We start from the raw sequence: 13,014 nt of genomic DNA, 5'->3' as shown, positions 1-13,014 counted from the left end.
CAATTGATTAAATACCAAATTTAAAGGAAATCTAACCAAAATCAAAGCTAAAAATTAAACAACGCAAACAAATAACTCATTTTTTGTGATTTTACATATATTTGTGAAATCCTAATTACTAATTAATAAGATAAAATCCTAAACGCAAATGCAATGCGAATTTTGTACTATTTTCTATGAATCATGTCATCTAAAATGCTCACAGTAAAAATGCAAATAAACACGAAAATTGTGCAATTAATTCTTACAAATTAAACAATTAAAAGAGAAAATCATAAATTAAATAAATCTGTAGGAGTAATTCGTGCAAGGCAAAAATCACATGCTCACAATATGTTTTGTATCTTCCCTTTTGAGGTCTTCCTGGCTGCTTTTTCTCTCCCGTAGGTGGTTTTACGACTTCATCAGATATATGTTGTGGCACATTCCATTTGCTTTCATCAGGAAGGGGATTTACTGGCATTTCATATGTACGGAGTAGGCTCTCCCTTGTGTAATACGGCGAGCAATAATTTTCATATCCTTCATTCCTGTCCCTTAAAGCTGCCAAAGCATGCGCACATGGAATTTCATCAAGTTGGAACTGGCCACAAGTACATTTCTTGTTTTCAAGACACGCAATGTACTGCTTCACACCATCTATCACAGTATAGATAAGATCCGTTGAAGCCCTCGCCTACAATTACATAACAAACAGAAAGAAAAATATTTAAAATTCATAAAAATAGTTTATCTACAATTATCTTCAACTTATCTACAATTTATCTACAAATGATCTACCATCTACAAATTAACTACAGTTTGTCTACAATTTATCTACATTCTGCAAACACTTTATATAAAAATATTATTATTCTCCATAAAATAAAGAGATCTTACCCTAAGTTTCTGAGATAATATACTGTTTTTCTCCAATCCTTTGTTGAATTTATACCCAAGGTATGCGAAAGTACCCTTTGCCTTCAACAACTTCTCTTTCGTCCAACGTTCAAGAAGTGTCCTCATATACTCTAATAGGTCAAATATAGGCAGCTCTCTTGCATATTTTGTTACAACATTCAACGACTCTGCAATGTTTGATATTATAGTCCAAGTTCTATTCACCGTTGCATGTACTCTTGACCATCTATGATAGCCAATATCATAGAGGTATGATTTAACACGAGGGTCTATCTCTTCAATCTTCGACATCCTTTCATTAAATTTAGTGTATGACCCTGCTGTAGCAAAGTACAATTCATTTAATTGTAGATGACCCTTCTTGAACTTTGCCCTTATATTTGTCCAAATATGCCACACGCAAGAGTAGTGTGGCATGCCCGGATAGACAATTGATGTTGCCTTCAGGATACTCTCATTCCTATCTGAAACAACACACATTGAAGTTCTTTTGCCATATGCTAGCTTGAATTGCTCAAAAAACCACTTCCACGATGCGTCGTTTTCCGAATCAACCACTGCATATGCCAAAAGCAATATTGTTCCTACATTATTAATAAAAATTTAATTAACTGGCAGCTTTGAAATTGAATAGAAAGACACAAATACGTATAAACTACAAGATATCTACAATTTACAAACTGCCTACAAAATAACAACAAAATAACTACATTTATACCTGTTGCATCCATTGTGCTTGCTGTCAGCATAATTCCCCTATAGGCTGTCTTTAAGAATGTCCCATCAACCACTACTACTGGTCTACAATATTCCCAACCACTTATTGATGTAGAAAGAGCAACAAATGCATATAAGAAGCATTCATCGGTTGTCTTCTTCAATTTAACAATTGAACCAGGATACGTCTTCTCAAGAATATAAAAATATTTTGGTAATTTGTTGTAGGAGTCAGCCGGATGACCTCTCAATAACTGTAAAGCCTTTTCATTTGCCCTCCATGCTTGCATGTAGCTTAGGTTCACTCCATGTTGGGATAACATGTCAGTTTGTATGTCCTTTGGTGTGTAAACTGTCTTAGGATCACAATACTTTGGCATGACCATTCTACCAACTACAACTGCAGTACATTTGCGCTGTATGAATGTATCGTCCATTAAGGAGCATGTGTGTTGTCGGTTGAAACTCCTTATCTTGAACATTGCGGAATCATTAATTGATGTTGCCTTGAAGTACCATTTACAGTTTTCACCAACGCATACAAGCCAGTAGCTTCCAAAAAAATACAGTATTTAATACAAATTGTAAATGTAGGTGCAACAAAAGGCCTGTTTTACCATAAACTAACATAAACTACAATTTAACTACAATGTAACTACAATTTTTAAAATATTTTTTTACTTCACTAAAACACTGCTTTTATTGATATTTTCTCCATACCTTCTATGACTAGATCTTTTAACTCTGAACTGGAACTTGTGCTTCACAGAAAAGTGCTTCATTGCAGCAACTACAGTTTGCTTGTCCTGATACACTTGTCCTTCTTCAATATCAGTCTGCGTAGAATCTTTTATTATTTCACTTTGATATTCCTCTATAGCTGGAGAGGATGGCATATCAAGTAACTTTAGGTATCCAGACGAACCTGCATCAATATAAAGAAAAACAGTGTCAGACATTGTATTTAAATTGTATAAATGTAGTTTCAATTGTAGTTAAATGCAGATATATTGTAGTTAATATCGTAAAACCATAATTCTATGCAATTTCTAACTATACAAACCTGCACTTGTGCTATCGTTGGTGATTGCCAATTCCATATTGAAATCTCGTACACTTATACATACCGGATATGAACCTAAGTTTTTATTCTCCTTTTTGGTCTCCATATACACACTAACCCCCATATCATTCCTAATCTCCATTGGGGGACAATGTCGTTCACGATGCATTTGATTTCTACGATTTTTTCTGTAGTATCAATCGATAGTTGTTCTGCAATTATAGAAACCAAAATATTGTAGCTTGCATTCACATCTACCACAATGGCATCAACTTTAAAATCCCTAAATCTCACATAGTTGTCCCAAATCCCATTGAATTGTAGCATTATTGCGACTTTCGACATGATTGCTTGTTGTTGGTGGTGTTTTTTTTGTATTTCTAGATTGAGAGAAGAAAAGATGAAGAACAGATATATGATCGACAATTTGATTTCTGAAAATAGCAATTCGTTGAAGCTATTCGTAGTTGAATCTCGAAGATTTGAATTTAGTTCGTTGAAGCTGTTCGTACTTTTTGAAGCTGTACGTAATTTTTTTCCTTAAATTTTGAATTGTAGTTTAAGAGAAAAATATGCTGATGAGAATATTCCTTTCCGTTTCAAAAATTGATTTTAATGTAGAATCAATCTATCAGGATTCTTTCCTGATTTTTAGCGCGTTTTTAGGGAATATTCTGCCCTTTTAATACCTAATAAACGAATGGTACATAAATTATAAGAAAAATGTGAATTGAACGGGTAATTTAGATACTATAAACATTTTTGGTAATAAAGTTTCACATATGGTATAGATAGGAAAAAATCTCATGATAAAATATGGGTCTACAATAGAGCTGATTGACTCGTCCAACCGCATGGCTCATTTGTTTAGAATAAATGGACTTTGACAAAAATTAAACGTTTCGCGCACTCTGGGTTTAACAATGATTTTTAACATTTAACAACGTACAAGTTGATAATATCTAATAATCAATTATTAAACCAACATTGTTTTCATATCCGTAGTTAATATTTTGAACTCTTAATAAGTAATGTTTCTTTAAACTCTTTTTATATTATTCACAGGCCTACGGTTATACGGAAGTAAAGATATAATACTTAAGTTGTGAATATATAAATATGAGCCTGGTCAATGCAATGATAGTAATGTTAATATGGGGCGAAGTTTGGGTCATCTTTTTAAAAGCCCTTGGGTAAAGGGAATAATGTGGGGAACAATTAACCCAAATAGCTGCTCACACAATCACTTAAACTAAAAATAGTCGGTGGAAGTATATTTTATGTATTATATGTGTATAATGTATGTATATGGCTAGAATATGGGCCTAAAAATTTAAATAAAATTAGTTTGAGCTTATCATATCTTGGTGCAAACCTGGCATTTACAAGCCCACTCCCTAAATGCATGCAGGGGTTGCCTGATAGGCCTATGAGCAATGTACTATTTTGCATTTTGTTACTGACCAAGTGACCAGTATTATCGGATTTTCCAGTTAACAGGTAAATAAAGTAGAAGAAAAAAGAGATTTTTACCCAAATAGCCGGTGATATTAATTGTTTGCTTTTTGTAGCCATATACACAAATTATACATAATTTGCATATATTATATATTCATCGGCTATTTTTAGTTTAAGTGGTAGGGTGAGCGGTTATTTGGATTAATTCTTCAAGAAAAAATTAGCAAAAATTGATGATTTAAATGTTTAAATACTTCGAGAGGATCTCATGCTACAAGCTAAGGTCATTAAGAGACAATACATATCTGGTACATCATTGGTGAAATTAGGATTTTCGTTTAGGAGGGTGATTTTCAAAAATAGCCAGATTTACAACTGGTCGTTCAAAAACAGCCCAATTTCAAAAGTAATCGAAATTTAGCCACTTTTTATGTAAAGATAAATCTGAGCGAAAACACTGTTCAAAACCCGAAAAATACTCCAGTATATTATGCTGGAGTTCCAGCATATTATGCTGGAGTTCCAGCATAAGTATACTTGAACTCCAGCATATTATACTGGAGTTCCATGATAGTATGCTGGAACTCCAACATAATATGATGGAGTTCCAGCATAAATACACTAGAACTCCAGCATAATATACTGGAGTTCCAGCAACTATAATGGTCCAGTATAATATACTGGAGTTTGGAGCACCAGTGCTCCAGTCTCCAGTATATTATACTGGAGCCAGCAAAGTATACCGGTCCAGCATAATATACTGGAGTTCATACACAAGTGCACCGAACTCCAGTATATTATGCTGGACCGGTCTCTATTGCAGCAAAACGGTGGCTATTTTTCATTGACTTGGTAAACGCTGGCTATTTTTGATTGACCAGTCCGAAAATTGGCTATACCGTGAAATTTGTTCAAAATTTGATATACAATGTAAGATGTGATACAATTTTTTAGAGAAGAGTATTCAGCTGACCATCATTCGCCGGCTTTTCACTTAAAATAAAAATCGGTGGACACAACTGAAAATGGAAATCCGTAAAGAAGAAAGTCAGAAATAGAAGAGCCAGAACCCAGAAATAAGATCACAAATGGTAATTTAGCGTGAAAAAGAGCTGACAAACCTGCATCTTATGACCACATTTAAATTTACGGAAAAGGTCCAAAAACCCTGAACTTTACGAAAAGGTCTACAAATAACCCTCGTTAGAATTTTGGCTCATAATCAACCTTGTCGTTACAATCTTGGCTCGGATACCCCTTATTTTCAAATGGCTGCCACAGTGGATATGTCATCCACTCATAAATTGACATGTATATTTTTATTTATAATAAACCACCCCTTTTAATTCATATCCAATCGGATTTAAATAACCCTTTCCGTTACCTGACCCAGAAAACTTAACCCGCCTAAAATCTTCGTCTTCTGTTGGAGCCAGCAAGTTAAGATCTATAAACCCATTTGGAAATTTGACATAACTTGATTCCATTAAACTATCGCCAACTTTTGCTGAAGAAGAAGCAGTGTTTGATGAACTCAAAAGATGTGATCTTTTATGTCCATCCAATGCTTGACCCGACCCGTGTAGTTTTCCACAAAATGGACATTCATGCACTTTCTAATCCACATTCTTCAATCTCAATTGTCTCGAATTTTCTTTTGACTTGATCCCCTCGTTTTTGTCTTCAATGTAAGAGTTGTCTTCTTGTGAATTGTTTTATGACTGCCTAAAGCTTCAGATGACTTTAACACTTTGGTACAAATATCATATTGGTACTTCCCTTGTTTTTGATTTCTAAATTTTGACTCGTGGGACTCATATGAACTTCTCCATACATCTTTAGAAAGCATCATTAGACAAATAACAATGTCTTATTCAGGGGAAGTATCGGAAAACGAACTCATGGGTCTGGTTCAGGTTCAAATTTAGATGATTTTTCCTTTTTCACTTCCATTGCTTCTCCTGATATGAACATTCTTCCGGTTCTCTTAGATCTCCTCTGAATTGGCTTCTTGTTGACTTAGTTTCAGTTTCACTTTCCCTGTCATGTACTGCAACTGACCCAACACCATCCAAAAACACAAGATTTACAATCTTACAACCCTTCTTTGGATTCTCTCTTGGTACTAATTTCTTTTTGTTATTTTAAGGAATTGAGTGAGAGAATTGACTCGCTATGGCCGTCGGGATCTTGTTTCTGCGGTGGAGCTTTTGGGTTAAGTTTACCGGGTCGGGTAACGGACCGGGTTATTTAAATTCGATTGGTTATGAATTAAAAGGGGTGGTGTTATTATAAATAAAACGGAAAAGGGCCAAATATATCCCTCTACTATCGACAAATATTTAAATTTGCCCTTCGTTATACTATCAGTGTATTTGAACCTCTACCGTTATCCTTTAGTTCAAAATTGTCCTTAGTTTTAACGGAGGGACACATGGTAGCTCAAGAACGAAAAACCCAACCCCCATTTTAAATATCCGATCCAATTAAAACCCGCCCCTAATTTAACCCACTAGCCAACCCATATCCCTCATTCTCTTCTTCTTCGTATCCCCTGCACAGGGGCGGCCTAACCCTAAACCAAGTAAAGCACTTGCTTTAGGTCCCAAGAATTTAAGGGCCCCAAAATTATTAAGTATTTCTTTCTCTCTCTCTCTCTCTCTCTCTCTCTCTCTCTCTCTCTCTCTATATATATATATATATATATATATATATAATTATTTTTTATTATCGATAATGTATTTATTTTTTGTCATATTAATGTTTAATAACTCAATTTCTTCCTCTAATTAATATAACCAAAATAATTTCTTGTCAATCTTATTTTACGTTTTTACTTAATTATATTTCTTTATTCATTAGTTAGTCACGTAACTATATCTAATAATCTAACTTATCATTTATTTTCCTCACATAAATTATACTCTCTCCGTCCCAATTTATATGAAAGTGTTTGACTGGACATGTGGGTAGAAATCATCTTACTAAGGGTAAAAAGAAAAATCTAAAGTTATATATATATATATATATATATATATATATATATATATATATATATATATATATATATATATGTGTGTGTGTGTGTGTGTGTGTGTGTGTGAACTGCAATCACAAACAACTTTAAACAAAAAAGAATTTTATTAATAAATATTGCGGGTTACAACTATGTTTATCCCTTGATTCTTCCCTCCGATTTATTATCCATAATTCGAGAGCCTTAGCGGCGTATTTCCCGAACGTAGAATATCACAAACGTAGAATGATATGCATCTCCTTGATGTGTTTGATGATCAAGAAGCATGTAGCAGCTGTCACGACCAAAAATCCACTAGTCGTGATGGCACCTAACCCAACCCGCTAGGTAAGCCAACTATTAATTATCCAATTTCAATTATATTAACAAGACAATTAAATAAAAGTAATTTACGGAATTTTATACTTTTCCTAAGGACTGGTAGTACAAATCATGAGCTTCTACGAATGGAGTTTACAAAGCAACAATGAAACAAATACACAGTCTGTTTGAAAAGTACATAAACAGAGTTTTATAAGCTAAGGCTACCCCGAACAAAGGAGGCAGCGACAACAGGGGCGCCGGTAAATCTTCAAGCCCCGCAACCATCGAGCACAACAACAACAACAACCGACATCTGCACGCAATGTGCAGAAGTGTAGTATCAGTACAACCGACCCCATGTACTGAGTAAGTAACAGACCTAAGCTTAGGTTGAAAGCAGTGACGAGCTAACACAGGATCGGGTCCAATGCCAATATTTCCACAACAATTCATAACAGAATTCTGGAGGGGTAACCCTTAACTTTGGCCAATGAGGCCATACTCTGAATCATCTTAAAATATCATCTCTCTCATCTGAGGGGTAAATATACCCAAATGCTCATATATATATATATATAAAAAACTGTGCAGGCTGATGAGGCCGCCATGAACGTGTACTGATAGACCAAAATATACCGGACTCGTCTACAAGCCTCTAGAGATAACTGAACTGTATTATGATCGGGACAGGGCCTTGACCTACGCATCAAAGCTGTATATATAAAATAGTCTCCAAAGTATAGACCTGGTAACTCCGAGAAAGTGGAGCGTACCAACCAAGCTGATGTTTGACTCTGTTTACCGGGAAGATCTATCCAGCTGTCTATCAGGACCTGCAGGCATGAAATACAACTTCCCCAGCAAAAGGGACATCAGTACGAAATAATGTACCGAGTATGTAAGGCAACAGAATAACTGAAAGCTGAAACTGAACTGATAATATAATAACTGAAAGTAACCGAGAGTCAAAGATAATCTGAAGATATGCTTACCTACTGATACTGACTCAACTCTCTCAATATATTAAGTAAAATAGTTGTCCGGCCCTATAAGGCTTGGTATATATATAACTGCTCTGCCGTAGTAGGATCGCTCATAGGCGCTCGGCCATACTAGGCTCTGTATCTCGGCCATGCTGGGCTCGCTCATAGGCGCTCGGCCACAGTAGGCTTGATATATAACTTACCATCTGATCTGAGGTTGCCCAATAGGGGCCTGCCCTTCGATTATAGCTCGATGGTAATGAAAATATTGTAATACTGTATATATAGGCTCTCTGCTCTCTTGACTGGAAGAAGACAATACTCAACTGAATATGATAAGGGAGAATACTATAACTTATGAGACTAGAAAAATATACATAAATTCAAGAATATGAATTTCTCTTTATGCCTCGTTATCAAACTTGTGTAATTACGAGATCATGCCAAAATGAAGGAAGGGCTTAGCCTTAACATACCTGTATGATCTCTTCGTTATTACTCAACCAAGCTTAACGCAACTTGTTGCATCTACAACAAGTGAAATGATATTGTCGTTAACATACAATGTCGTACCATCGTATTTGGCTAGTCGCATGACTTAAGAAAAATCGGGTAGCAACTCCCCTATTTTTAATACATCCCAAAGACCACTCAGGGTCATCAACAACCCAACAACAACAACGATAACCAACACTAGCAACAACAACAATATAATCCAATATGAGTTTCTCTGATTATCTTAACAATCATATTGAGCGACAAGCTCGTTTCTTTTACTCATAACAAGATATAAATTGAATCCAACTCTTATTCCATAAATTAGTTTACAACCTTTAGAGCATCATACTTATATGTACCATATTATTTCTAGTTTAAAACCTCCATAAAATTCCTTCCAAAATAGCCTCATACGTCTAGCACCTTAATTTTTATCGTCAATCACTTGTTTTTCATCTTTTCTTCTTCAATCAACTTAATTAACACCTAGGAAAGCTTAAAAACAGTAGCCACAACATTATCAAATTATTTCTCACAATTTTCAGCCACCACAAACCATATTTTTAACCACAAAATAGTCCAACAAAAAAGACAACCGTATCCCATGTTCCTTCAAGTGCATCTTATGGTTTTTAACTCAAACAACACAACCAACACAAATTAACCTTAGGCACAATCAAGAAGATGTTATACATACCTTTGACAGCAGCTACAACTCGAAACCCCATCTCAACTTAGCTCACAATAGCCCTCAATCACATCACAACATCGTAGAAGTATTCTCTTGTAGTCTTTAACACCTCTGATGAGGATTTGTGTTGATTTCTCTTGAGTTTAGTTCTTGGAACCTTGGACAAGTTCTTGGAGGATTTGGGAGTGTTTTGCAGTAATTGATCTCTGGATATTGACGAAATATAATGGATAAAGACAACGTATAAGCCCACCGCCTCAATTCTCCAAGCAGGTGGGTAAGCTACCTGCTTGGCAGCTTGAGCAGTGCCACTTCGGACACTTGTATCTCTCTACTCTGATATCGTATTGACAAAAGGATGCAGAGTTGGAAACTAGACACATAGGGCTTTAAATACATAAATATCTCCATGTAACTCTCAATATATTGGGAGAAAACTGCGACGCAACTTGGCCTATAAACCTGCCAGTTTCTCCGAAGTGCGGCAACGTGACTTGGTGACCCTAGTTTAAAATTCCATAGTTCTCTACCCGATGTCGTATGAATAAATGGTTTGGATCGTTGGAAACTAGGTTCTAAGACCTTCATTTTGGTATAATAATGTCCCAAATTGACACCATAAAGCATACGAATTCAATTTCTCAAAACGGCTCGTTACAAGGCAAATCTTAACTCGATTTTTTCGTAAGTTAAATCCAATTTTTCCCAAACTTTATATTTTATGTCCAAACATCATATATAGTCATATTATGACTTTACACTCATTAAATCATGATTAACAAGTCTCATATTCATTATACGTCACCTTAGGACGCACATGGCGTAACACCAAACTTGTCGACTTTCGACAAAACTTATCATCTTCATTTCGATTAGCTTCTAAGCCTTCCAACAATCTTGGTACTTGTTATTTATGATTTTAAATATTATTAACTTCCACGGTAACATGATTAACTTACTTTATAAATTTTTCAAAGATGATTTCATTTCTGAGCTAACATCAATTGACTTATGACGTTCTCTTAAGTACGAAAACATGGAGTGTAACAAGAATGGAATCACAGAGATGTATTTGTCACAGAAATACACCCAGCATCATTATCACATTTTTTTTCTTATTGGGTGATGATGCTGTAGACATTGAAATTTCAGCAGATCAAGATAAATCCTAAATTCAAGACGACTCTTGAAATATTAGAAGTCTATTAGGGTTACTTGGTGGCTAATCCACCCAAACCTTAATTTATGCCTATAAATAAGGCTACATATGTCCTTCAAAGACGATCTCAGCAGTTCCATAAACTCTCGGAATATGCATAAATAGATCAAATATATGATCTCCGAAATTCCATAAAACTCTTGGAATATTCATTAAGAGATCAAAGACATGTCAAATATGTCTTGCTCAAATTTCTAGCAACATTCAAGATCCAAGCGGAGTGCTGCTACATGCTTCTTGATCATCAAATACATCAAGGAGATGCATATCATTCTACGTTTGTGATATTCTACGTTCGAGAAATACGCCGCTAAGGCTCTCTAATTATGGATAATAAATCGGAGGGAAGAATCAAGAGATAAACATAGTTGTAACTCGCAATGTTTATCAATAAAATCCATTTTTTCTGTAAAGTTATTTGTGATTGCAATTTTATTTTTCTGCACACATTTATTGCAAACAAATTGGCACGCCCAGTGGGACAAGTTCTGCCCTTCATCTCTTCCTCCTGCAAATCGAAAACTATGAGTTTCAAGATTATCTGTTGTGATGGTCGGGTACTTCAAGTCTCGTCTTCAAGTTTTACCAAGCCTACACCTCGACAAACTTGAAGTAGGGGGCATTTGTAGATACTTAAATTTCAGCAGATCAAGATAAATCCTAAATTCAAGACGACTCTTGAAATATTAGGAGTCTATTAGGGTTACTTGGTGGCTAATCCACCCAAACCCTAATTTATGCCTATAAATAGTGCTACATATGTCCTTCAAAGACGATCACAGCAGTTCCATAAACTCTCAGAATATGCATAAATAGATCAAATATACGATCTCCAAAATTCCATAAAACTCTTGGAATATTCATTAAGAGATCAAAGACATGTACAATATGTCTTGCTCAAATTTCTAGCAACATTCAAGATCCAAGCGGAGTGCTGCTGTAACGACCCGACCGGTCGTTTTGAGCATTTGCACTTCGCTCGATAGTTTGGGGGCACGAGTAGCTCCGTATAATGTATTCGGACTTGTGTGAAAAATTTGAGTTCATTCAGAGTTGATTTGATATGTTTCGGCGCGAGTTTTTGGAAGTTGGATATTCATTAAGTTTGATTTGAGGAGCTTTTCGTCGTTTCGGTGTTGTTATGCGTGATTTGAGGCCTTGAGTAAGTTTGTGTTATGTTATGGGACTTTTTGGCATGTTCATACGGGGTCTCGATAGGCTCAGGTGAGTTTCGGATAGGTTTGGGTTGTGTTGCGCTCGTTTTTCTTATGTTGCGACGCCGTTTCTTCAAGCATAAATGATATCATATTGAACAAATAAGCTCTAATTTCTACTTTGATTGAGAATTAGATCCGTATCGTAATTCCGGAGCCGTAGCAAAAAGAATCGTCAAATTTGGACATCGTATGAGGAGTTTATGGCCATTTTACTAAGAATTTGGGCTGCGAGATTTCTCAGATAAATTACGAAATTGCCACTGATTTTGTATTTAAAAATCTGCACTATTTGCAAATATTGAAACCAACATATCTCCTTCATTATAAGGTCAAATGGAGTGATTCAAAAGCTTAACTTGACTAAAATTTCACAAGGAATCTATTGGAGGCATAGAAAGCGAGTTTCGGGATTATTTGGAACGAGAAACGAGGCAGAATAGCTGGCAGAAAAATATATAAAATAAGGGTTTGTTCATTTGGTTATATTTGAGTTGGGGAGCTCGGATTTGGGCATTTTGGAGGCGATTTTCACCATATGGATTGGGGTAAGTGTTATCCACTCGGTTTTGGTTATATTTCATGAATCCATCTTTGTTTTTGGGATTTGATTGATGATTTCAAAATGAAATTTGGGGGTTTTGTCTAAAATTTCATAATGTGAATTTTTGAGTTTTGAACATCGATTCGGAGTCGGATTTGAGTGAAATTAGTATGGTTGGAGCCGTAATTGAATGGGTTGTCGGATTTTATGAGTTTTGTCGGGTTTAGAGGCGCGGGCCCAGGTTGGGCTTTTTGGCCGATTTTGGGCTTTAGATTAAAGATTCGACCTTTTTCGATTGGGATTGGTCCCTTTAGCATTGTTTGATGTATTTGAGTTGTTTTTGGTTAGTTTCGAGCCGGTCGGAGGTCGAAACGCGTAGGATGGCAT

General features: G+C 35.6%; 1 protein-coding gene across 1 annotated transcript; it reads right to left on the bottom strand.

Annotated features, from left to right (window-relative positions):
• Positions 1–330: 330 nt before the first annotated feature.
• LOC109218117 lies at positions 331–9,687 on the bottom strand (the record flags this gene model as incomplete). Its single annotated transcript, XM_019382446.1, has 7 exons — positions 9,657–9,687; positions 5,523–5,645; positions 2,338–2,542; positions 2,134–2,225; positions 1,619–2,017; positions 880–1,484; positions 331–676 (listed from the first exon to the last, which is right to left on the bottom strand). Coding segments are annotated over exons 1-7 (1,801 nt in total), but the record flags the coding sequence as incomplete, so codon positions are not given.
• Positions 9,688–13,014: the final 3,327 nt, after the last annotated feature.

Source organism: Nicotiana attenuata, unplaced genomic scaffold, assembly GCF_001879085.1.
Source record: "Nicotiana attenuata strain UT unplaced genomic scaffold, NIATTr2, whole genome shotgun sequence".
NCBI lineage: Eukaryota > Viridiplantae > Streptophyta > Magnoliopsida > Solanales > Solanaceae > Nicotiana > Nicotiana attenuata.
The sequence above is the reverse complement of the archived record's forward strand: the minus strand, read 5'-3'. Positions and strand labels throughout refer to the sequence as shown.